The sequence below is a fragment of the Ciconia boyciana genome, chromosome 1, assembly GCF_034638445.1.
Source record: "Ciconia boyciana chromosome 1, ASM3463844v1, whole genome shotgun sequence".
In the NCBI taxonomy this organism is placed as follows: Eukaryota; Metazoa; Chordata; class Aves; order Ciconiiformes; family Ciconiidae; genus Ciconia; species Ciconia boyciana.
In genome coordinates, this window is record NC_132934.1 from 81,524,677 (window position 1) to 81,549,600 (window position 24,924).

Here is a 24,924-nt window from a genome sequence, read left to right on the forward strand (position 1 = left end):
TTACTCTTCTCTGGATGAATCAGAGTATTTTTCACTTACACCAGCCACATGTACAGACAATCAGCAAAACAACAAAAAAAAGAGTTTGGGAACTTTACCTCCACCCAGTTCTCATCAAATCTTAACATATCGGTTTTGTTTTTTCCTGCAGACTGTTAAGGAGAGATGAGTGTACTTTCTTTGCTGTTCCTGCCCGTGACCCTGTACTGCCTCAGTCCTATTTTTTTTCCTCAGTAGGAAAAACTCCTAATACTTTTCAGCACTGGTACAGCTCCACTGGCTGCAGCAGTAATGGAATCTGAAACCCAAGGAGATGAAGAGTTGTGTTACACAACACTGCACACCATGCGTGCTACCAGACTTGCACTGGGGGGGAAACGTGCAGCCATATTTTTCCCAGGGCTTGTCTCTGCCAGAAAATGACATCATGCTAGGATACATGAAGAAATAAGGCATCAAACACTGTTTGGAGCTTGGTTACAGACAAGGTGGCTAGGATGCATCCCATTTGACGTCAGCTATGTGAAAGCTGGGTGTCTAATTTAAACCAGTCATCTGGGCTTTTTCTGCAGTTAATAGAAAGAGAGGTACCTCAAAGGGAGAGCCACCTTATCTGCTTCTGGGTAGGCTGAACAGCATTTCCAAGGAAACTCTCCTGCTCAATCAACCGGTTTAACTGAGACTTCTGACAGTTTGCTGTGAAACCTTTAACAGCCGCTCGCAGGAGCTCAGCTCCATCAGCCATGGACAGGAGCCTCCACAGACCAGCCAGGCTTCTTGGCTCTGACCTCACCCAGGTGACAGACAGGTTTCAGCCCCCATTTGGGCTCACACAGATGTAAACTGCTCTATATTGGTCATTTCCCTGAAGCACATTTAAGTATCTGGAAATGGTATTCAGCAGTTTTAAATATCTGTAATTTTTCAGACCGATAACATCTATCATACACACAACATATAACACCTACTTATCCTGAAATCTAACTTTTTTCAGCTACACCACTGAAATCTAAAGAGCTAGCTCTATGCAGCCTTTGCAAAGGCTAAACAGCCATTTTGCAAATATACCTGATCTCCCTACACCCTTTGCAAACACAAAAGTTATTTTCCAGGGGTTGTCATATTCACTAATCAGTTAAATTTCAAGCTACTTCTTTTGACAAAGGTCAGTAGTAGTCAAAATGTTCGCACACAACAGCATAATTTTCCCCAAGCTTTGGAGCCTGCCTTTGGAAAGGGCAACAATTTTTCCCCTGTGTATAAGGGACACTTCTGAAAATTTGGCATCAAACAGATTTGTTACTATGATCAAAGCTGAAACTGGCAATTTTGACAGCTTTACTGAGCAGAATGCAGCTTGCTACTAGCAAAGGGGTTTATGAGTGAAATTAGAATCTCACAAAATGTGCCCTTATGCAGCCCATAAAGAAAGGAGTCCAAACTAAGATACTCCTTTGATATTAAACACGCATAAAGCCTTATGCTGCTTGCTGCATGCCCTGAAGACCACAGAGAAGATAGATAAAAATCAACAGCTGGAAAGCATCCTGCCTTCCTGCAAGGCTCTCCATCCTACATAAGCATGGTCAGGAAAGGGACTGAGGTGGCGTTTCAATAATACGCCTAGAAAACATGGAAGATATTGTTGGAAGGTAATTGTGCTGCTTGCAGTAGTAGTTTATGTTTCCTGTCTCCCCCCTCCTTGGAGAATGAAGAATACAGTCGTAGCAGAAGTGCTGGCTGAACTGTGGCACCTCCAGAGAATCTGTGGTGTCATTTAAGAATGAGGAACAAAGATTTAAGTTTTCAGAGGAAAATGTTAGTGGGATACCCAAGAATCAGCACAGAGGCTTCTCAGGTTGGACACTCAGTTACCCTGAGATCTGTCCTTGAAGCCCAGGGATGCAGACTAGGCCATGACTTTGCACAGCAAAACCATCCTAAAGCTTTACCACTGAAGCTATTTTAATATTGATGCTTTGGAGGCATTTCCCCCTCTCCTGTACACCATCCCAGAGACCCTACTGACTATTGGACCTGAAAACCATATTTTTCTTACTCATCTGTATAAATCTGGTTGAAAATTAATTTAGTTCCCTTCTTTTATTGTCTTTTAATTCAGACACTTATTCTGACAGACCAGTGAAACATCCTATTTTGCCTTTTGATGTCATCTTCGTTGCTCACTGGGGATCAAGATTAGTGTGCTAGAGGGGCCATGGGCAGACACCACAGCCTAAATGAACCAGGAACCTCAGAACAAATGCCTCTGGGAAGGAAATGAATGAAACCACCACTCAGAGAATCAATTTATATTTTCCAAGAGACCCCCCCCCCAAAAAAAAAAGTCATACACAGGAAACTAAAAAGACAAGTTCATGGTATTCTGAGGTAAAAACCATGAATGGAAGGAAAGTCCATCTTTTAGCACAAGCATCATAACGAAGAAATCCAACTCAGAAGAGCTATCCTGTCCTCCCAACCTCTTTAAATGACAAAATCATGTGCAAGTCAAATTCTGCAGGAGAGTACACCTGTGTTGTCATAAACCTGTAAGTAAGTGCAGAGAATTTCCTGCTTTGCTCTTGGAAACCCCATCATTTGTCATCTAAAGAGCACATGGGAGGCTTGTTTCCCTTCCCTCTAGTCTTATGTGGGATTTGGTTCAGGTATGTACAAAATTTTCCAGGCTCCTTACACCAGAAGTCTTTGACCAAGTTCCAGCTGACTCCCTTCATTTAAAATTCTTCCCCTCCTGTATCTGCTTGGAGTTTGCTGAGGTTTTTCCCTGCCTGTTCCCAGAGTTTCTAGAGAGTGCCTGGTCATGGCTTGTCATCTGGCAGAGACTGGTAGGGAGTCATGTGCCAGAAGAGGTATCAACCATCTTTAGAGTTGCAGAGACTTTCATTTTTAAATGGGATTTTTTTCCAAAATCACTGGAGATTTTCATTGGAACAGTGTTTTTTTTTCCACAGTGGATGATTGCAATAGAAATATAATGTTCCCACACATGCTCAAATAAAATCGTCTGCCTTATACCTCCTCCTGAGCCTTCACGAAATGACACATCTTATGGGAAGCACATGAAAGAATATTTTGGCATTTATTCTTGACATGAATTCAGTTGTTGTACGAAAAGAGCTGAGAGTTAACACCTTTGCTGAGCTGTCAAAAAAATCCCAACAAACCCCACTGCAAAAACTCAACCAAGAAACCATTGTCTATTGTCCAAAATGCAGCGCTAGCAGCCACGTGCCCCCGCCAGTCATTGTTAGTGGGTTGCATTTTTTCCGAAAGATATGTACAGTGCCTCTATTCTTTAGCATTTGTCACAAAAATTTAATGTGGTTACAAGGATGCTAGAAAATCCTTTCCTCCTACTGGTCTCTGCCTCCATATCACTATTAAAGAAATCCAGCTGAACGCCAACCTTTTTAACTGAAAAGCAAGACAAAGCATAATGATAAATCTAAACCAACCCCAAAACATCAAAAAATGAACAACCAAAACACCACTGCCATGTCATAGTTCTTATCCCAAAAGGGAAAAGTGGCAAAAGGGGATTTAATTACCATCACTGATATTAGAGGCAACCTGCTCAAACACTATTTCAGCTGTATGCACCTATGGAAGAGAAAAAAAAGAGGGAATTATATACTAAATGAGATGTTAAATAATACACCTTAAACAAACACTCTAACCAGCTTCATACAGAGACATGTAGTCTGACAAGAGGGCCCATTTAAGCAAGCCAAAATGTAGGGGGAAAAAAACAATCAAAAGATCTGCTGCGTATTTTTTCCAGTTTATTCTTCCCTTTTTTCCTCTCTGCACTAACAGTTTTTAAGAGGCCAAAGATATTCAAAATGAAATGTCACCATTCTTACAAGCTTAAATAAACTATTTATTAGAGGTAGACTAAGTACTCTGGAGAAATTTATTTGCCCTGGCAATAATATTTATAAATGACCTACGAAATATTATGACATTGTACCAGTAGCCTCACAGTTTTCCTGTGAGGATTTAGTTCCAATCAGCAAGTGCACTTAGAGGGGGGAAATATTTCTGTGCAGGGCCAGCAAAGTGTGCAGGCAACACTTGGGAGAAGATGAAAAGGCCATAAGTACAGTCTTTTCTTTAACACTGGAAATAAATAAATATAGAAGCAATAAATAAATAAATCATTCAGCTCAAAAAGAAATGCAGTCATTTTACAGTCCCCATCAACAGAGTCTCTGCTGCTTGTAACGGAGAGGTCTAAACCCAGCGTGGCTGAAACAGGGAGCTGAGTTCCTCAGCCACAGGACGGTGAAGGCTGTGAGACTACCAGAGGGGAACACAGGTACCTATTGAACATAGGGAGGCATGGGCTGCTCTTTACGTTTCTTTTTTTTGACCAATGTACCAAGGCAGGAACGACAACAGAAACCCAGCAATTAGGTATTCCAAACAGAACTTCTATTTTAAGAACAACAAACTTCATTAATGGTTTGGGGGTGGAGGGTGGGGAGGGTTTAGAAGTAAAGCGCATGTGTGCAGATAAACATGTAAGATTCAGATTATTTAAATGCTAATAAATACTACACTTGAACACTTCTCCCTAATGACATAGAAGCCAAAATCTATTTTGCTGTAAACTGTAAAGCTGTTTTAAAAGATGGTTCATGTTGGTAATGAGACGTCTGTCCTCCACCACAGGACAGATAAAAACATAGTGGGGGGGAAAAAAAAAGAGAAACAAAAAATATTGGAAAATAGCTTATATCTTCATCTTTATTCCCACTCAAGAAAAAGATAAAAGTACTAACTGTGGCACCAACACAAATATATCCTTGGAATTTAAACACAAAACTGTCATTTGTAAGATTAACAGATGTCATGTAGAACATATATTTCCAAACATCAACTCACTGAAACTACAAATATAGTCACTCTGTTTATGCTTCATTTGATTTACATATAATTTATTAGTTCACTTACTATACTCCACTGCTCTGCATTACAGTATCTCCCCATAAAATCTGCATTACTTTGTATAAATGGTATTCCACAGTACTAGCCTAGCAATTATTGTGAATGCTTATGTGTTCATTCCAAGCTTTCACTGTAGGTATATCTCATGCACGTAAGCCATGGAGGTTGAGATTCTTTGTTTTCAGATGAATAGTAACTTTCAAAGATACATTCAGTAAAATTCTACTTAGAATTCTTTAGGAGAGCAAGATGGTTGAATATGGAGAAAAGAAACAACAGAAAATAATTTGAATGGCACTTGCATGATGTGTAAAAACTTTATTTTTAAAATACCAGATTTGGTATGTGTACAGTCTTCAATAATATAGTCCTAAAAGAGATCTAAAGAAAGCTGGATGAGAAAGAAAGTACCTGTAAAGTGGATGCTGAATTCTATTCTATCCCTTTTATATCATGTTTGCTTTATTCCAACTCCATTGTGATAATGCTGCAGAGGCATAAGATTGACACGATACAAAAAGCCCACAGACCCCAGCCCCTTTGGAACTTCTATCGTAGGCTGTTAGACCAGTGCAGTAGACTTTAAACAACATAATCTTAAGTTTCCTTTATGCTTCATTTTTGACCCAGATTTTTTTTTTTAAAACTGACCCCTAGTTCTTTGTGCACAAAATTTTAACATACAAAAACTATAAAGCCTTGCTGAGATGTGGTTAGGAGCAGGTCCCAACAATGTGCAGATCATGGGGTGTGTCATGATTTTCATCTCGACAAGTACATCAAGCCTTAGCTCCTCTAGGGAGTGGCCCTGGGCATGAACCTCTACAAACTTGGCCCAGGTTTCCTGTTTATAACCGAATAAGGTGTCTTTTGCCTAGTTTGCAAAACAAGCACAGAACTACCCACTGCTGATCTTTAACGTGCATTTCCCAGTCACACTTCTCACACTGCACAGCTATCTGCTCTTCTGTGGTTATTTATCAGTGCCATGTGAGTATAAGGGGGTGGGTATAGAATAATTTTTTTTCTCCCCAGAAATAATGACTGGTGAAAATGCAGAAAACAAAGCAAAGTATGAGATCACAGTGGCTAAGGCAGCAAAACAGACCTTCAGAATCATGGGACTGCTTACAAAACTTCATTGGGGTTCTTCTTATTTTATTCCTTGCCTTTAAGCACTTTGCTAAACCCCTGTAAGCATTCAGGATTTTCTCTGTGTAAGGTCTAGACGCTGTCACGTAACCACAAATCAGACTATGGGACAACCCGCTGAGCTGGGCTTGGAGGAAAGCCCCAGCTGAGGAGAAGATGTGCAATGAACCAGTAAACTACTCTGCGCCGTGTACCTGCAGCCCCAGAGTGGAAGGCTTTGCAGCAAAGCTGTTGTCTGCCCACACTCAGCACTCATGGACGCTGGCCGTGGGAAGACACCAGCCGCGCTTTTGAACACCAGCATCATCCATATCTCAGAGCTGCCGCTGGTGAGCTCTGGCTACCTGCAGGTGCCTCCTGGCAGGTGAGACCTGTGTGCCAAGCTATGTGCTGGGGACAAAATGGGGAGCAGATATGACGTGCAGGGGGAAAGTGCTGCCCAGTATGGCCCCACGCAGCAGCATACCCGCACCTGCAGTACAGGACTATGGCCTTTCTCCTGCTGCTTGATGTCAAATACAGATGTCAGTGGTCCGTGATTTAGAGATCAGACTGGCAGGTCAAATCCAGTACCTGGAGCTCAGCAGAAGCTTCAACACAGTCCCATAAATGGACAAGATTCAGTCCAGGCTAGGGGGGAACATGAGGTGAGGTTTCAAGAGTCCAGCTTAACATGTGTGAGACTTGAGAGGTCTCTCCCTAGCCCAGACCAAGGGACAGTCAACAAAAGGGCAAAGATCTCTTTGCTCTGGAAAACAACAGGCTTTTTTTGGCTAAATAAATTTCAACAGATCAATAGTAATCCCCTCTCAACTTTATCTTAAAGAGATAAAATTGTGTCTCTCAGTTTCCTTCCTTTCTTCTTACCCTCCCCTCTTACCCCAGTTAATCTTAACTTGCTGCCTAGCATCTTTCACGTCTTTGTGCTGGGGCTGCGTGCAGCTAGGAGGTGCATGTACACTGTTACAATGAAGAAATGAAAAAGAATCATAAATGTAGGCTGATATATTAAAAGGTGCAATACAAGATATATTTTGTTCATTGCTGAATCCAGCTTGGTCCACTCTGCCTGCTTATTCTAGTTAAATGCACATGTCAACATATAAAAAGTTATTTCAGACTGCAGCATTTCATTACCCGAGCCAAGCCAAATGAACACAGGAATAGCAACAGTACACATGCCAAGGAAAATGAACTTTTTTTTCCTCCTACTGTGACATTTTTGGAGGCAGCCAATTATACATTAAAAAAATCATGAATGAGCAGTGTAATTTTGGAGCCATAACTTAAAGTGAAGTATTCCTTTAAATACGAAATTAATATAATCATGACATTTTAACAGTTTTTCATGGTTCTGCATTCTTCTACGAGAACTCATTCTAAGTAAACCTATATGCTATATAAAAAGACCACAATAATCTTTTCCCACTAGTAAAATTGCTACTCTTATGAGTGTTACATATATAGGAGTTTTTACATACATAAACAGAATGTGGTCACTTGTGGGATCTATAGCTTACATTAGGGGCATATTAAGGGAGTAATGCGTGCGCCAAATTTGTTGGCGTGTTTTACAGTGTCTAGATTTTTCTATCCTGTGCTATTTTGTACATTTCCTGCCCTGACATAAATGACCTCATTAACAAGAAATTCTAATAAGTATTCATAGGTTTTTTTATTTTAAAATCTGAACTGTGCTGGCTACAGCTTACTTCTGTTTTGTGACCTCCCTCTGTATGTATAGCTTTGGAGGAGAAGGAGAGAGGGGGAAAAAAAAAAAAAAAAAGAAACAAAATTCTGCTCACACAAGGGAGTTTTCTGCTGAATGACATAACCATTACTCCCGTCAGCCCAAGCTACGGTCAGCCTGCCCAACCATGTAGCAAAATTAAGTAAATGCAGAAAAGATATTTTGGGGATTGAAAATTACCTTCCAAATACAAGCAGTTTATTTTTGCCTTCCAAGTCAAAGAAGGAAATCACACAGCAGCATATGGCGTACTCTATTCCCTACATACTAAGGCTGTGTTAGCTTTATAGCAGTTCCTGTCACCATTCAGTATCTTACCCCCCAAACAGATATGTTTTACCACAGGATCAGAAGTCTATTTTTGCAATCCCAGCTCGGGGTAAAACTTCATTGGGACTCTAGGGTCTGATCTGACCCACTTGCAGTGATCCCCACAGTGACAGTTACCCTGTAGTTGGGGCTGGAAATAAATGTTGCTCTCAACATCAAAAACACTGGTTTTGGGTTTTTTTCCTCTGGATAGTGAGTTCAGAATGTGCCACAGAAGGAGAGCTGAGAGTACCTAGCAAAAGCTCCAGTCAAAAATAATAACAATATTCAGTATTCATGGAGTGCTGAAAGTGCTTTTTAGACTCTGAGAAATTGAGGTTGAATTGCATAAAATGTAAAAGATAGCCAGAAAAAAAGATGATGTAGATGCAAAAATGCAAAATATAAACCAGAGCTATATAGATGTATACACATCCATACAACTGCACACCCAGTTAACATACACAATAACTACACCAAAAAAATGTTGACTAAGGTAGAGTCATGCAAGGCTGCAGGACAAGGCTCAAATGAATTTTGGCCTGAAGCATGATTTGGAGGTCAGGCTCCAAAATTCTCTAAGAAAATCTAATTTGTTTGCAGTTTCTAAATCCAGCAAGAGTGACTCCATGTTTCACCTCCATCCTTCTCTGTCAAGCTACCATTTCTCCAACTTCATGTTCCTGCCCAGACCTCATCTTCCAGCCATCTCCCCAGCCTCACAGCTGCCTTCCCCCACACCGCACACACACTGTTACCCTGGGGCAGTTGCCCACTGTACTGATTTAATGACGAGGGTGAATGGACAGGTCAGAGCTAAGAGGGGCCCAGAAATGCATATCCTCAGGGCATTAGTGTGGTCTTGTCTACCTAGCCATTCATTTCTGAAGATGGATATCACATTTATATGGTAATCATAAATTTGGCTTTATGGTGAGCATACTCTTTGGATATAGTCCTTCTGCCCTTCAAAAAATGATTTCTAAGTGGCTTGCCCAGACTAATTTCAGCTACGTGTGGTGGTGCTGGGAAAAGACTGCCGTGGTTCAGGTTCTGGGTACTCATCAAGGACCATCCTCCTTCAATGGTACTACAGATTTTTGAAACAAGAGCAAAGAAAACAGCTATTTCTTCTGTTTGATCGAGAATACTGAGGCAAACTGAACACTGCACAAAGATGTTAATGCTCTTTGCATGGCACCCACTCAATCTTGTTGTAGGTTACAGGTTTAGCCTTTCACAGGCAAGAAGACTTGCTGCTTGTGGCTTTAAAAACTCTCCAGATACATACAGCGACAACTTGTGCAAAGCGTGTAAAGGCTGCAGCTGCTAAGCACCTTGAAAGTCGGTAACAAAACTAACATTAATAGGCAGCTCCTGGGAAGGCAGAGTAGGAAATCTAAAGACGGTAGATGTGTTTTGAGCTGCTGCGAAAGAACATGGGCTTCTGCTGCCTCCTAGGGTACGTCCTCAAGGCAGTGCCTGCTGCTTGGGAGATACCTGAACTCATGTTATACTTCCTAACTGCAGTGCAGCTGGCAATGTACTTATGGTGGCAGAGAGGCCAGGGTGCTCTAGTTTTGAGCATCTACTTGGCCTTTCAGCTGGCTTTTCTGCCTCCCCTGGACAGTGTGTAGCAATACATATCAGTGTCTGCTACAGCTATTTACAATCAGTATAACCAGACTGTCTTGAAAAGCCTGACATTTTAAATACACACTACATATTTTATGTTCATCCTATTTCTCTTTTGAGTTTTGAGGCTTCAGGATTCCTGCTTTTCACATGTATCTCCACAGCAAGGGCTAGAAACGAGCAATGTTAAGAATTCTCACATAATTGCATGTCTCCAGATACTGAAGCCTTAAGAAACACGCAGAGTAGTAGGAGACTTGCGATATTATCCAGAGTTGATGGCCTGCACTTTCTACTCCTGAAGAGGCAGGGAAACTGTATGAGCCAGATCCTGAATCCAGATGGACATCTGATCAGACATTCAATCTGGCTGGCAGCAGACAGCATGGTCCTGTACTAGCCCACATTTTAAATGACACTGGTTTGGCCACTTTCCGTACCTGTTAAACTTGCTTTACATGACATTGCTCTATGCTTCACCTCTTGAAAAAAACAGTCCTTTTTATGTCAGTTATAGCCTCCTATTTTTGTTATCATTTTTCAGAAGAGAAAATATGACATAATTTTCAGTACTTCTAGTTGTCAGATTTTGAAAACACTGAGGCCCAAGACACTACCATGTTCCATATGTGCACTTCAACTGTGGGCTGCAGGTTTCAGAAACAGACCCGCCAATTCGGTACTTAATAATGCCCCTTAAACATGAGTAAAGCCTGCCAGCACATTTTAAGTGATTATTTCTTCATCTACATGCTACACGATACTACTAGAGAAGTGTGCTAGACCCACAGTAGAGACGGTGGGGTGCTGCAGTGACTAAACAACCTCCTGATCCCAAGATCCCAAGATATTTTATGGCACCACAACCATAGAATTGAGAACACTCGCGATGGCCTGATGCGACAGCAGAGAGTTTTCTTCATGGGCAGGGACAGGCATTTTAAGTTCAAAGAAAGGTTAAAGGAGAGGTGTTTAGGATCGCTTAGTCCAGAGAAGGGCATTGGACTCTTAAGAAAGCACTATTTGAGGCTGTGAGGAATACCTCTAGATGCTGAGTGATATACTTCTAGATAAGGATTTATACGTCTCTCTGTAGATAGAATCTACCTTATCGTAACTGAAGTAGCAAAGTATTGTTTTATAAAGGGGGCGACTATGTCTCCTTTGCATTTGCGCTGAGGTTCTCTGGCAGCACACCCTGGGTTTCTGAAGCCAGATCTCAGTGCATGAACCAACAGACCATGCTTCCTTCCTTTCAGTCTATTCACAGTCATAACCGTTCCACACAAAGCCATTTTAACCTGCAGAAAAACACTTGCTGATAATGAAAAAAGCACAGTTCTTCAAATACAAGACTATGAATAAATCCCTGGATAAACTGCTTAGTGATTTAGTATTATTTAATTGTATTCTGATATTGCATAAAAATGCACTCGAGGATCAAGCTTGTAATAAACTAAGCACTATACCTGCATAATCAGAAGAGATCTGAGGTACTCTATAGCTCCTCACCTCCTCAGACTCAGAAACCAGCCCCCTTCTCCTGGTCTTGAAGGACTGCAGTGTGTAACAGACACACTGACTAATGTATTTTACTAAAACACCCCAGAACACAGCACTGAAATCACAACCAAACTTCTAAACAAGAAAAATATGAATATAATTTATCAACATTAATTACTAGTAGGAAAAGTAATTACATTGTAGAAGTGAGTATGTATTACTGATCTGCTCACTATTTTCCTGCTACATAAAATGTAAAGCTATGTGTGGCAAATAACAACCTGGTGGTAAATATAGGGAGAAAAGAGTTTCTCAGTTTCTTGACATTTTCTGTCTCTCTCCCTTACCTCATAAGCCTTTATATGAAGTCCTTTATATGAATTTACTGTTGAGTGAAAATTTTCTTCCCTAGATACAGCCAACAAGTCAGGGCAGGTCGCCACAGTACTCTAGTGTATCTTGGTGGGTTTTTTCTTTTTTTTTTTCTTTTACAGAGCTGTGTAATCCAGTTACTTGCCTTGTACAGCAATATTCTTCATACTGCTTATTATACATAATCCATTGCAAACACCCAGAGACTAGTTATAGCAATTTAGACTCAATCTATTCTTCTAGTCTATCTCTTAGCATCCAATACTGGCCACCAGCAGCAACAGAATAGCTCCAGGACTAAATAGATGTTTGCTCTGATTCAGCATTGCAGTTCTTGCATGAAACATAAATCCAATTGCTAGTCTGGTAACCATTTGAATCATATAAATCTGGGTTTTTCCAGTGTACTTCCCCTGATCAAGAGGAATTAGAGGTCAATATTACATGGCCAATATGGTCATGGTCAAATAATATTAAAACTGCCCTTTAAATTACTGATCTGAAAAATGTGGTAGGTGAAATAACCACAGTAATTCTGAAGTAAGGAGTACTAGAGGAAAATTACTCTTTTTCCTAGAGGAGAATTTCTCTGTGTTCTCTGTGAATTCTACATGATGTTGGAATGTCTTTCATTCAGAAACAGAATGAAATAACAAAAATTTTAAACAAATGAATTAGAAATAAATTGGTTCAACTAAAATGCTCAGAGAAATCCGAGTATTTCACCCCAATTCTGATTTTCAGAAAGTCGCTCTGAAGTGGATAATTGGAAATACTTTCTTTCAATATATGATTTAAAATACAATTCCATAGAATGTGACCTTTTCAAAAAATGTTCTATTGGAAACAAATTTTCATTTTCAGATGAAGAAACATTCCAAAGGAAAATTCTCAACCTGTCTGTAGGGAGGACAGCACTTGCAGCATACAGCCATAACCAACTAAAAAAATCTATAAAATCTATTTTTGAAATAGCTTTCTAAATTAAATTAACATCAGCAACAATTGGAGGTCATAAAACCTGTTCAAATGAAATTTATTTCCATCAGAAAATAACAATTTTTAAAAAGCTGTTTGTAAGAAAAGACAGGTTTAACGAATGTATAATTTTTTTTTTATTTTATTTGAACAGGATAGAATAATTGTTGAAATACTCCATTTTCACATACCTAAATGAAGCCATTGTGTTTTGAGGACCAGGATGACCAATCATTTAGAACTTAAATTAATTTAGAATGATCTATTGAAAATTATAAAAGGCAGAACCAAAATATTTATAGCCAATCTGATTTCTGTTATCCTTTGGAAGTTCGGGTCAAAGCTCTTTGTGGGACGATTTGACATTTTATCAAAAAAGAAATGGTCAAGGTCTCCAAAATACTCTTAAGGTAAAAATATATTTTTTCACCCAGCAATAGTAAATAAATTGCTTCATTGCTTCATAAGCGACAGAACTAACAGAGCTTTGTTTCCTATACATTTGTGGCCGGACTCTCTGGCACCTGAGAAGAGCCATGCTCACACTGCAGTCTTTTCTTCTTGGAGCAGGGGGATTAACAGAGTGTCTGTCCGCTACCAAGGCACTTATTTTCTTTAAAACTTACAGGAAATCAACATCTCTAAGCTCATGACCCCTTTCTCAATTTCAGTTAAAACCAATTGCGATGCTTAGAAGGTTTTGGTGGAGAACAGGAAGAGACGGACAGGCTCCCTCAACCTCAGCCTTTGTGGTCAACGCTGCTATTTCCAGGACCTTTTCCCTGCAGGTTAAACAGCCCGGGCACATCAATATGGATTAGATTTCCAACATCGTAACAACCTGTGAAAGATTCCCTTTCCCAGAGGCTCCGTTATTTACCAGCAGCCCTAAATCACTTTACTGTTTCTATCTTCCTTGGTATTCACAGTTAATTTGTGTGCTCTCCTCAAGGAGCGTTTAGTGTAGAGTAGTACATCTTCTGCAAGCGACCCTCCTTGTTTCTCATTAAACATAAGGTAGCTGCAAACTGATTTCAGGCTGCTATGAAGCATATGGCTGTGAGCCCCTGCCTCCCCCTGCCCCAGCATGCTCCAAGGTGTCACGGGCAGTGTTTCCTGGGTGGTTTTGCTTCCACCAGAACAGTTTCAGCCAAGAGAGCAGAAAAGCAACTAGATTGCACCAATTGCCTAATCACAGCAATCCTAGAGACTGCTATAAATGAGATCAAACTATTCAAGCTGGATCCTAATCAACAGTCAGTGCAATCACTGGGGAGCAGACACTGCCATCTGCACGCTCATTTATTGGGCTTTGGAATTATTTAACATTTGATTTATGGTGGTGAATTGCATCCTGGCAAACGTTCACTATGCAAAACTCTTTGCTCCCTCACCCATTAAAAATCAGGGTCTGATCCATGTGAAAGCCTCCTGCTGAGTTCACTATGTTTTGGATCAGGCCTCTGGGTCTCAAGACTTGCAGATAATATTCCATTTCTGTCCAATTTTCTTGCTCAAATTTAGAAGAAGCTCAAGTGTTATCCATCAACATTTTTATGTTTACTTTTGGGAGAATCTTCACAGTGGGTCAGGTTACTGTGATATAGAAAGGATGACCCACACTGACATATAAATTTTTCAAAAAATCTCAGCCTGAGGCAGACATCTGCCTTGGAGAATTTCAGCCCAGATGGCTAAAGTTTGGCAAAGATGTAAGCAACTGAAAATAGAGCTCTATAATGGAAAGTGGTATTCAACCTTAATAATAGGAGGGCGCTACCAAGTACCACATATGATAAGGCTCCATAACAAGAACCATAAGGGAAGAATTCAGGCAGGATTCTTTCAGATATGCTTCAGAATATATGATCTATCTCTTCTTTCCTTTTGCTTGAAAGGTGTAACACAGTTAACTCTTATTTTTGTCTGATCCTTCAGACATTACCATCACAACCAGGCAGCTCAAAACCAGCCTTTCCCTCTCAACCTTATTAAACGAGGTTTATCTGAGAAGCATAAAACCATCCCAGATAAGTCAAACGAAGTCCAGGCTGCAATAGTTCCTCTGTGCATTGAGAAGTCAGCTAGCAAAGTAGGAAACCTGTGCAGCTGAGATCTAAGCTGTTAAATCAACATTACTTGGTTTTCAGATTAAAAACCCGTCTTGATGTTTCAGTACAAGAACGCACGCACAACTTCAGTTCTACGGTACCTTAAATCCCCAGCATACCACAAAGACTCACTTAGACATAATAGATGAAAAACGTGATTTCACTCAGATTAATTTTGAACTTTTAGAGTTCCCATTTCTGCTTTCACCTCATCTCTGTCAGTTCGCTCCTGTTGAGCAGGATGTGAAGACATGAGCTGGAATCTTGTTTAAAGCCATGTAAGAAATTTGCTGCAATTTACACCTGCGTAAATCCCAAGTAACTCCAATGGCATAAATGGAAGCACAATCTGGCTTGAAGCATCAGGCTTTTTTTTTTTTAATTAGGCAACAGCTTAAACATAAAAATATAATGACTTCATGGATATGGTGCAAAATCAATGGATTTGTGCTGGACTGCTCTGGAGTAAATGAGATCAGGCTTTGACTGTGCTTACTGGCATCCTATTCCAAATACACATTCATAGCATCTTTCCCTGTGAACCTCCTGTCCATCTCCTTGAACTGAACATGGCATGCTCCAAGAACACATACAACAAGCAATACACCTTCTTCACAAGAGATATACTGATAACTGCAAGTCACATTAGCTACGTTAATTATTGACTCACACACATTTGTGTTGAGAATAGATACTCCAAAAATCAGCAGTGCCCATGCATGTTTGCAAAATATGGAGGGCCAGGATGAAACCTATTTTCTAGTTACAAGAAGGAATGGCAGTGCAACTCGGACAGCTACTTTTAAGAACGATCAGCCTGTTTTAGTAGCTAAGAAAATCCACATAACACCCCTTTGCAAAAAGGCTTCTGAAAAGCTTTATATTATGGAATGACTCAAACTTTAAGAAAGTGGGGGCAAACAACCCACAAACACCTTAGTGCCAAAATATGTTTTTGTTAACAAAAGCAGTTGTTGGGTTTATTTCAGACATATTCTTGAAACCTCAAAAATATGCAGCACGCTCATTTTGCAACTGACTCATTGTGCACCAATTTTCAGCTTTTTCCCTTGGTTTTTTTTTTTTTTTTTTAATGCAGTTCAATTATGCCCATCACCCCACCCACAAATTAGGGGTTTATAATGGAAATTCTGACAGGGCCTTCACTATGGTGGTGCTTGCAGGCACTGTCATGATAAATAATTTACTATTTAATGACTCCTGATGTAATCACAGCAGGAGTCAGATTCACTAACATTCATCTCTCCATTGTTAGCCAGGAGGAATAAGATGATAGGGAAATACCACTCTTCTCTGAGCCCATCTTTTTTAGCTCCCAACTTTAAAACGAGTGTTTAAATTGGTAAAGAGAGAGTTTACCACCACAATCCAACCTCTACATTTGTTTATGTTGGACAACACTTTTGTTCTGGCTCGCATTACTCAGATGGATAAAGCTCAGAAAGGTTCTGCTTTACTGCCCTGTTTTCTCTTAGTGTTTCTGCATTTTTTAAATGCTACCAAATGGTTGCTTTTGGCTCCCAGCATTATCACATGTTGTCTATAAGTATGGAAATAGTTATGGTAATATGGACGTAAATCATAACTGTAAATACCACATAAAGAAGACTGCCATATAATTATAAAAATACCTAATAGATTTCTTTTTCAAAGACAACACAGCTGTCCCTTCTAACCTTTCATTTGTAGATTCTTTTCTCTCCTGTTTTTATTTATAGGTTGCCGTGCAGTTTGACATAGCACACCACGATTTTTGTTTCTAATTTTGAAAAGAAAAGAAAAAGAAAGAATACACATTTCATCATAAAGAAGCATTAGTTTACAATTTTGAAAAGAAACTAACGCCAGCTCTAGAACATCATCTTGGAACCAATCTCCCTCTTAATACATTTCAAAAGAATCTGTCAATGGCTACATACCACAATTTAAAATTAAACCCTGCCATAGAACTAAAGAAAGGGTCGGCCAAATGGCATACATCATGTATTGGGAAAGAAGCCCCATTCTTTCCCTAAACATCTCAGTGTTTTTATGAAAAGAACCACACTAGGTTATTATGCTGACCACAACAAAATAAGATTTTTATACCCTACTCGGGGAAAAGCAGGTTGAAAAGTGTTATGGGTAAACTTACACTATGCAACATGCCATGTTAATGAAAGGAGTAAAGCCTTACACAGCACTGATGTTGCCCAAAAGGCTTTTACATATTGTCTGGAAACTGCCACCATGTATTTTATCCCTTTCTAGTCATCTTTGCAATGCTTAAAAGCAAAGTGATACAAGTGTATTTCAACTCTGCCTTATGCTGGACTCGTATGGTGCTTCATCTTACACAAAATTGTTCTCACCTCTTCCCTGCTACCTTAAACTTGCATACGGAGCCCGTATGGTCACAAAAGAGAGGCTGCAGACAACGCTGCTCATGCCACATGAATGGAAGGCTGTTATCTTTGAATCTTTGAAACATTTTTGCCTCAAAGCTTTATCTATCACTAAGCAACCACTTCAGAGATCTGTGCCTATGCCCTTCTACACAGCAAACCCCACATTTTAACTCAAATAGTAGCAAACCTCTCAAGGGAATGAAGTTCATCTTAACCATCAGAAATGTACGCTTCTCTCTCTCACTCTCTCAAAATTTATAAAAAGAGTGATTATGGCTTTATGCAGAACAATGCACAGCTCTGAATGGGTGAATTACATTCTGATTCCCTTTTGGAGAAACAACTAAAACAAATGAACTGGAAAATGCTGGTGGGAAAGATCAGTCTGGGCTAGAGGTGTACTAATAGCTTATTGATACAGATTTTTAAGCAGACAAAATGTTCAAATCCTCACTGCATTTTTATCAGTCTACACCAACTGGCCTTTGTCCAAAAATGTGTCATTTTATCAGATGTGTCACTTGGTTGGGAGGCTGCCATGACTATACTGGGTGACTGAATGTTAAAATAATTTCTCCGGGGGAAAGAGGCTGATCCCAAAGGTTTTCTAGTTCCAAGGGGGAGATCATTTTTCACCACCAGCTGGAGCCTGATGTCAGACATGCCCTTGCTTCATTTATTCTCCTCAGAGGTTGAAACCCAGCTTGTCCTTCCTGATTCCAATATTGTTTCACATTTGGGCACATAGCAGCTACTACACAGTGAACTATTAAAGCAGGAGAGCCCATGAGACATGGGAAAATAGTTTAGGGGAAGCTGTTTGACAGCAGGATGCAGTCGTTTCTATTGTCCCATTAAAATAGAGATATCTGGGAAGCCTACCTTTGTTTTCACTATGTAAACATATGTATTTTAGCCTAATATGCCAAAAATATGCAAATACAAAAAAACCCCAAACCCACACCACCAAACCCCTGAACAAACCAACACAAGAAATGTTTGCCCTTTTTGTGTATTGTATCTACTTTCTTATCAGGAATATGAGAATGAAGCCCCATACACCTAAAAGAAGGTTAATTTGTACTGAAAGAACAAATGCCCTGGGTTCCGTCAGACTCTGGCATTTTATTTTACATTTGTAGTTCGGTCTGAGAACAAAGAGGAAGCTGCAATAATTGAATGTCTTTTATAGAATCATCTTACGAAAATATCTTGAAATATTTTTATTCCCTTCTATTTGTTTTCTCCAGAACAATAAGCAGAGAGATAGAAATCACAGGTTCCCATACAATGCCATACATGCGGTAAGTTAAAGCACTACAGTTTAATTCTTCAAACAAAATAGCAGCTAGGTCTTGCCCACACTAATGGTTTGAGCTTGCGCCAACTATATTTAGATCATGCTTAAATTAAGTTAAGATGGCTATACCATTGGGGTTTTTTTTAACTTGCATGACTGTTGTTCCGAGAACATTGTTGTGAATCCCTGCTACAGACTGTTTACCACATGCTTACAATAGACGTTTAACATGAGAAGGTGAAACCATGTGGCTTCATCATCTCTAAGGTGTATGTAAGCATTTACATCGAGGCAGTATTGACGAAAATGATAAACTTTTCAAATCAGCTAGAGTTCAGTTTTTTAGCAGCTTAAAACTGTAAAGGCAGAGAATAAGCAGATATCTGCAACAGAGATAATTCACTGCAGCATTTACTGCATACACTGGCATCTCCTTTAACGTTCCTATTCTTACACCAAAATACCTCTGCACTACTCTAATTAAGGCTTTGAAATAAAAAGTTATCAAATCCACAGCATATTGTGCTAAAGCTGGACTAATGCCAGACACATTAATAACTTTCTGACCTCTCTTCTTCATAAATATGGAGCAGTCAGGAGACCATGAACAACTGCTTCCAGAAGTATTTGCAATACTAGCAATATTTCTCACACAAAGTAATCTAACTGTTATCACAGATACTTTTATCGCTAAATTTTCAAATCTGTATTGTGGGTTTCTCTATATATGCATATTCAAGAAATCTGAATGAACTAGTGGTGTGAATTTACAGAATATACAGAGGCTAGAGAGCAATATATCTCTTTTGAAGTGAATTAAGATAATCTGAATGAAAGCCATTTTCACTTTGAATGAGTGTGTCCGCACAAGGGACCAATCCACTGTAAAAGTCAACTCAGATAATTTGCCTTTATCTGTGAAGCTGATTCTCTGACACTGTCCAAGAAAGCTAAAAGTCAAAGAAAATCTGTCCTTTGACATCGCAGCGTCACATATTTCCAATGTTGTCCTAGCAATGATCATTAGATATTAGGCAAGAGAGGGAGGAATTGTATTTGTTTAATTTAAATTTCTGCTTTTTGGCAAGATGCACAGTTATTCTGAAGAATAATGAAAAGTTTCCTTCCTCTTTCCTTCTTGCCTCACTTCCCCAGAAAAAAGTGAAAAGAAAATTTGCATGACAAATTTGAGTAAGACAAGGATACAAATAGGCAATGGATGTGTTAAATTCAAATGGACTTTTGTCTTAGCTGTTGCATCATACCACATACCAAAGCTACCGCGCTGCTACTGTCCACAGAAAGCACACTGTTCTAGGGCCACCAGTTTTTAGGGGTAGGTAAGAGATCTGACCAAAAAACTACTAGAGAAATAGATTCCTAGTTTTAAGCAAACTTGTATTTTTGTTATCACTTGAGTGGGAAAAGCTCTTGAGGATGTTTGGAATAGGTCTAAAACAATAGAGCCTCACTGAGCCTTGGCCTTTAGGCATACTTCTAAGTAACTCTAATTAATAACAAAGATGAACATATTCTTGGAGAGAAGACAGTGGGGGAGGGGCAGAACTGATGCAAAGATAACTGCACAGGGAAAAAATGCAGTAAACATTAAAGAACCTCAAGATTATTAGCTGAGATATCAACTGTTGCTATTTATAAAGACTCCTGATACTAGCCTTTCTGTTTAACTCATTAATTCTTGTATGACAAACACCTTGTCAGTTCACAGTACTTACCTAAAAGATGTGTGATTTGGCTTCAACATGAAAGTAGTCCCTTTTAAAATCAAGAACCAAATCCGTATGGCAGGTAAATGGTTAATGCTGAACAACATGCACATGATACTTCATCAACTCCCTTACAAAAATTAGGATATTATTCTTTATTATGGTGCCCTGTAATTCTAAAGTAAATCATGCCAAGATACTATCTTGCACGTCTGTAGATCAGATATCATTACTCAGAAAAAAAAAAAAAAGCTTTCATGCACTTACCTTGTCCTCTAGCCGGATCAGTCTGGCTCCTACAGTATAGTATCCTTTGTCTACCCCTTTTTCTAAATAAAGAATAATAAAAATGGGACATTCATTACGTAGTGAATAAACTCAAACTAAGAATTATATCTATGGCATTTAAAGCAAAAAAGAAGCTGGTAATAGTAGGGTAGTATAAATAACATGAACATAACAAGAAAGAATTTCTTCATGGTGTACAGAAGTGAAAGAGGGTAGTTGGAGGGAAGGGAATTAGTTTGTCTAACTGACAAGATTAAGTTAGTCTAAAGGGCAACCTGGACAGAAGGGAATTAGTTTGTCTAACTGACGATTAAGTTAGTCTAAAGGGCAACCTGGACCTTGGTAGAGGTAGTCTGTGGATGTAAAGGTACCACTACCTCAGACTCTGAGGTACCACTGAGGTAGGTCTGAGGTACCGCTACCTCAGACTCTACATAGTAGATGGTAATGTGATACCTTGTTTAATTATCTCAATTAACTGCATATAGTTAGATGGAATAGGCATGCTCCCTAGGCATACCACCCATTTTGAATATCATTGACATGAGCAATGTACACTTTCTATACATAAAGAAATCAGAATAATTTTCAACTGAGGTTGTAGATGTAGGAGGCAGCACTATCCAGGGGTTTAAGGGCTGGAGTGGCAGAGACCTATCTCCTCTCTGCAAATGAGTGACGCTGGGAAAAGCCCTTGCATCTCCATCCTCATTTTCCCTCCTAGACTTCATAAGACCCGGTTATTAAAGCCCAGTTATGCAATTTGTTTCACTCGCACACTTGCAAATGGTGGGATTGGGAGCCAAGATTGAACGCTGTGTGAAGTGGGGTCTATTCTTTCTGTTTACGTGGCCAATTGCAAAGGAATGCCATAGTTTGGAGGTGTTATTTCACAGGGAATGAAGCATAAAACCACACATATTCTGAGCTGGGAGAAAATATGCACAAGAAAAAAACCCACCCCCAATACTAAAGTAACTTAGAAACCTATGTCAATGGAAGTGGGACACATTTTTCTCTACTAAACTATATTTCCAATATGAGGCTGGAGTAATTACTCCTTATTTATTCTATAAATTATTCCACTTTTCTGAGTGGTTGAGCTTTAGTTTTTAAAGCTACGTAAGTCCATTTTGCTTAGGGCATGAGCACAATGTGAAGGGCTTACTGGAAGGCAGGCTTAGATGTGAATTTACAGTGCATCAGCATCCACCATAACTGCCTGTATGTGTGCTCATTCTGCAGGGAACTCACATTCTTGCATTTCTCAGTGAATGGTACTTGCTTTACCATTACCATCAGCAGTGTATACGTTTGCTAATATGATATGTTTAGTGATATATTTGCACCAAAGTTCATCTCAAGGTAACTTGTACTGTATGCACCACAACCTTAGAGGAAGACTTTAGTGAAAAGCAATGCTGGCAAGAGTACTCTTCCTGCTCTCCTTCTCCTCTACACACCACCTAAAATATTAAAAAGGTCATAGACTCTTGGCAGCTCTGCGCAGGCACTAGAAAGGAGAAGTGTTTCATCAGAGAACCTGCAGGAGTAAATACCATAAGGAGAGAAAATTCAAAGATTGTTCACGGACACTGTGTGGGGACAGAAAATAAATGACACAGCTTGGCTCATACATGTGTGCTGTTCATCATTCATTAGTTCACAACCACAGAAACCTCTTCAAATATAAGTGGCTGAGGCTCAAGTTTATCTATGTATTCATCTCTGCCTAAAATGAAATAATTGACTCTGCAGCCTACTTTCTAGTTAGTAAATCTGTAGACACTTATCATCTTTCAAAGTATATACCAGAAAAAACATGCCTGTACAGATTTCTAAATTGGGATGTGATTTGAACAGCAGTGGGTAGGTACAGTTTTTGTTTAGGTCTAAAACCAAAAAGCCCCTCAAACCTTAAGAAATATTCCAATAGCTTATTTTTTTTTAAAAAAAAGAATAATTTCCTCACCAGCTCTAGTTACATCCTTCATATAATCACCAAGACATCCCAAAACAACCAAACCAAGTTAATAATGTTTCCTATTTTAGTTATTCTCAAACGTGGTGTGGAACAGAAAACAAGAAAATAGGAAACAGATAAGCAGTAAGAAGCTATTTTGTGGCATGTGGCACTCCTGTCAGATGAAGTGAAAAGAAGGATATACATATAGCTGTGTCATGTCCACCCCTTTATTGGCATGCAGGCTGTATAAGTCACAAAAGGCTGCGGTCTTTCCCATTTCTTATTAGCCGCCATTTAAATCAGCATTCATCTCTAATTTACAAGCATTTTCCTCTAATAAAGACCATCTTTGAAAGTAAATGGGGTGTGTATACAATGTGCAGAGCATTGTGGTAAGACGGGTGGGCAGAAGTTCAGATAACATTGCTCTAGTACATTTGATTTCTATCTCATGTTTATGCTTTCTCTCTTGAGTCTTTTCAAGATATATGATTTTAGACTTCCTACATTAGATTATTTGCTTTTACATAGTTGGAAAGATTGCATGGCTAACCATAAATCTGAAATGTCTTAATTTTTACATTCTTCGCTTTGTAATCCAAAATAACTTTCTTTTAGTATTGAGTTTTGTCTGTTCTTTGTGTTGGTCTGCAATAAAACACATAGACCAGCTAAGCAATCCAGTAACTGTGTACATATATGTGAAAGGCACGGACACAAAGGAAACATGGATGATCATCATGAAAGGAGGAACAATTATTTATAACTGGATGAAAATATATATGGACAAATTTTAGCTCAGAAGAAAAAAAATGTATCTTGAAACAAGCTTGTAACACATGGTTGGTATGATACAAAACCATCATTTTATACACTTAGACTTGAATCAGATAAAACACTAGTATATAAGCAATAGGCATTATACTTCAGACTGAATAGTTCTTGGGTCATCTAGTCCATTTCTCATCCTTATTAATATATATCTATCTATATCTCTCTCTCTTCCCTGAAAGGCTTTGCCTTCCTGAGTATATATACTATACTACTTTCAAAACAACATGATCCTGTATTTATTTCCTAGTATTTTCACAAAGATGGTCCATCTCTTTTTCTAGTGAACAACAAGACATGCCTCTTGTAAAAAAAATTAAAAATTTTTAGGTATTCCCCACACCAGTTGAGAAAACAAGAAAGGTCATCCCCAACTCTTTCCCCAAATGGAAGCACATGATATAAATGACATATTACTAGTTATTCAAGTTTGTTTTCTTTTACAAAAGACAGCAATTACCATCTGAAATGAGTAAGAGGAAAAGAGCAAATCAAACAAGGGACAGCGCCATGATCTTAATTTTTTACTCAATTAGTGTGCTCGATCTCATCAGAATATACCAAACTTTTGAGAAAACAGATTTTTTTCTTTTGTTAGAAAAAAATTATGGGGAGCATTAGGACAGTGAATGAATTGCAGACAGATGGTCTGAAAATGATAAAAGCTGGAAATGATCTACTCTCCTTTTACAGAGTAAGAGTGTTTCCTTGATTTTTACTTTTCTGGTGTATACAGGTAGAAGGGAGCTAACTCAAAAATTTTAAAATTTATCTGAAAGCCATTAATTATTTTAAGCAAGAAATTAGGAATTTGAGCATTGTGACACCTAGAATACTCCAGATTGCTAAAGATATCTCAAAACCTTGGCAAATTATATCAAGTTCAGTACTGGGACTACAGAAAGCAGGATAGTGCAAGAGATACCACTACCTTCTTTTGTCTAACTCAATGCAACTACAGCCTTCTGGATCTGTATTTGTTCCAGTTCTGTAAAAGCTCTATGTAGGGAAAACTGTGATGAGCGTATGGTAAGATCTAGATTCTTAGGTTTATAAACCAGGTGTGCTTCTGAAAATGCAACTCAGGATTGCCCTTTTAAACCCTGGATGCATAAAATAGCAAATAACAAAGTTGCATTAGGCATCATGACTTTTGACTTGAGTCTCTTTTCTTGTCAGCCAGAGCCTTTTACAACTGATAGGTAGAAGAAATTAAAAAGAGGTAAGACATAGTCCTACATCAGGCATTTATGATTTCCTTGGACAACCTAAAGAAAATTAAAAAACTACCAAAATATTTTCGTTTAGAAGGCTGTACTGCAACACAGAAAACTTTGTGATAAAAGTAACTGTTCCATGATGAAGGTTCAACAGTATACACTGAAAGCAGAAATTCCTAGCTTTCTCAAGTTGCAAAAATCTAGCTGCAGTGAGTAACTTGCCAGGTTAAAGATGCACAATCACTTTTCAACAAATAAAATAGCCCTAAACAAAAGGTCCATCTGACTACCTGCTTCATTTATCCAGCCTCTGAGATGGCACAATTTGCTCAAGTGGCTCATGAGGAACAATATAATCAATTTATTAGAGAGAAGTCGTATACACTGAATCTGGTATGAA

The 24,924-nt window shown here is 39.0% G+C and overlaps 1 protein-coding gene across 1 annotated transcript in view; it reads right to left on the reverse strand.

The window, feature by feature from the left end:
- LOC140658458 (potassium voltage-gated channel subfamily KQT member 1-like) overlaps nt 1-24,924 on the reverse strand; it is a 523,061-nt gene that overhangs the window by 191,881 nt on the left and 306,256 nt on the right. The window contains exon 15 of the mRNA XM_072876915.1: nt 20,487-20,548. Within this exon, the coding sequence (XP_072733016.1) occupies nt 20,487-20,548 (62 nt within the window). The remainder of the gene's footprint in view (nt 1-20,486; nt 20,549-24,924) is intronic.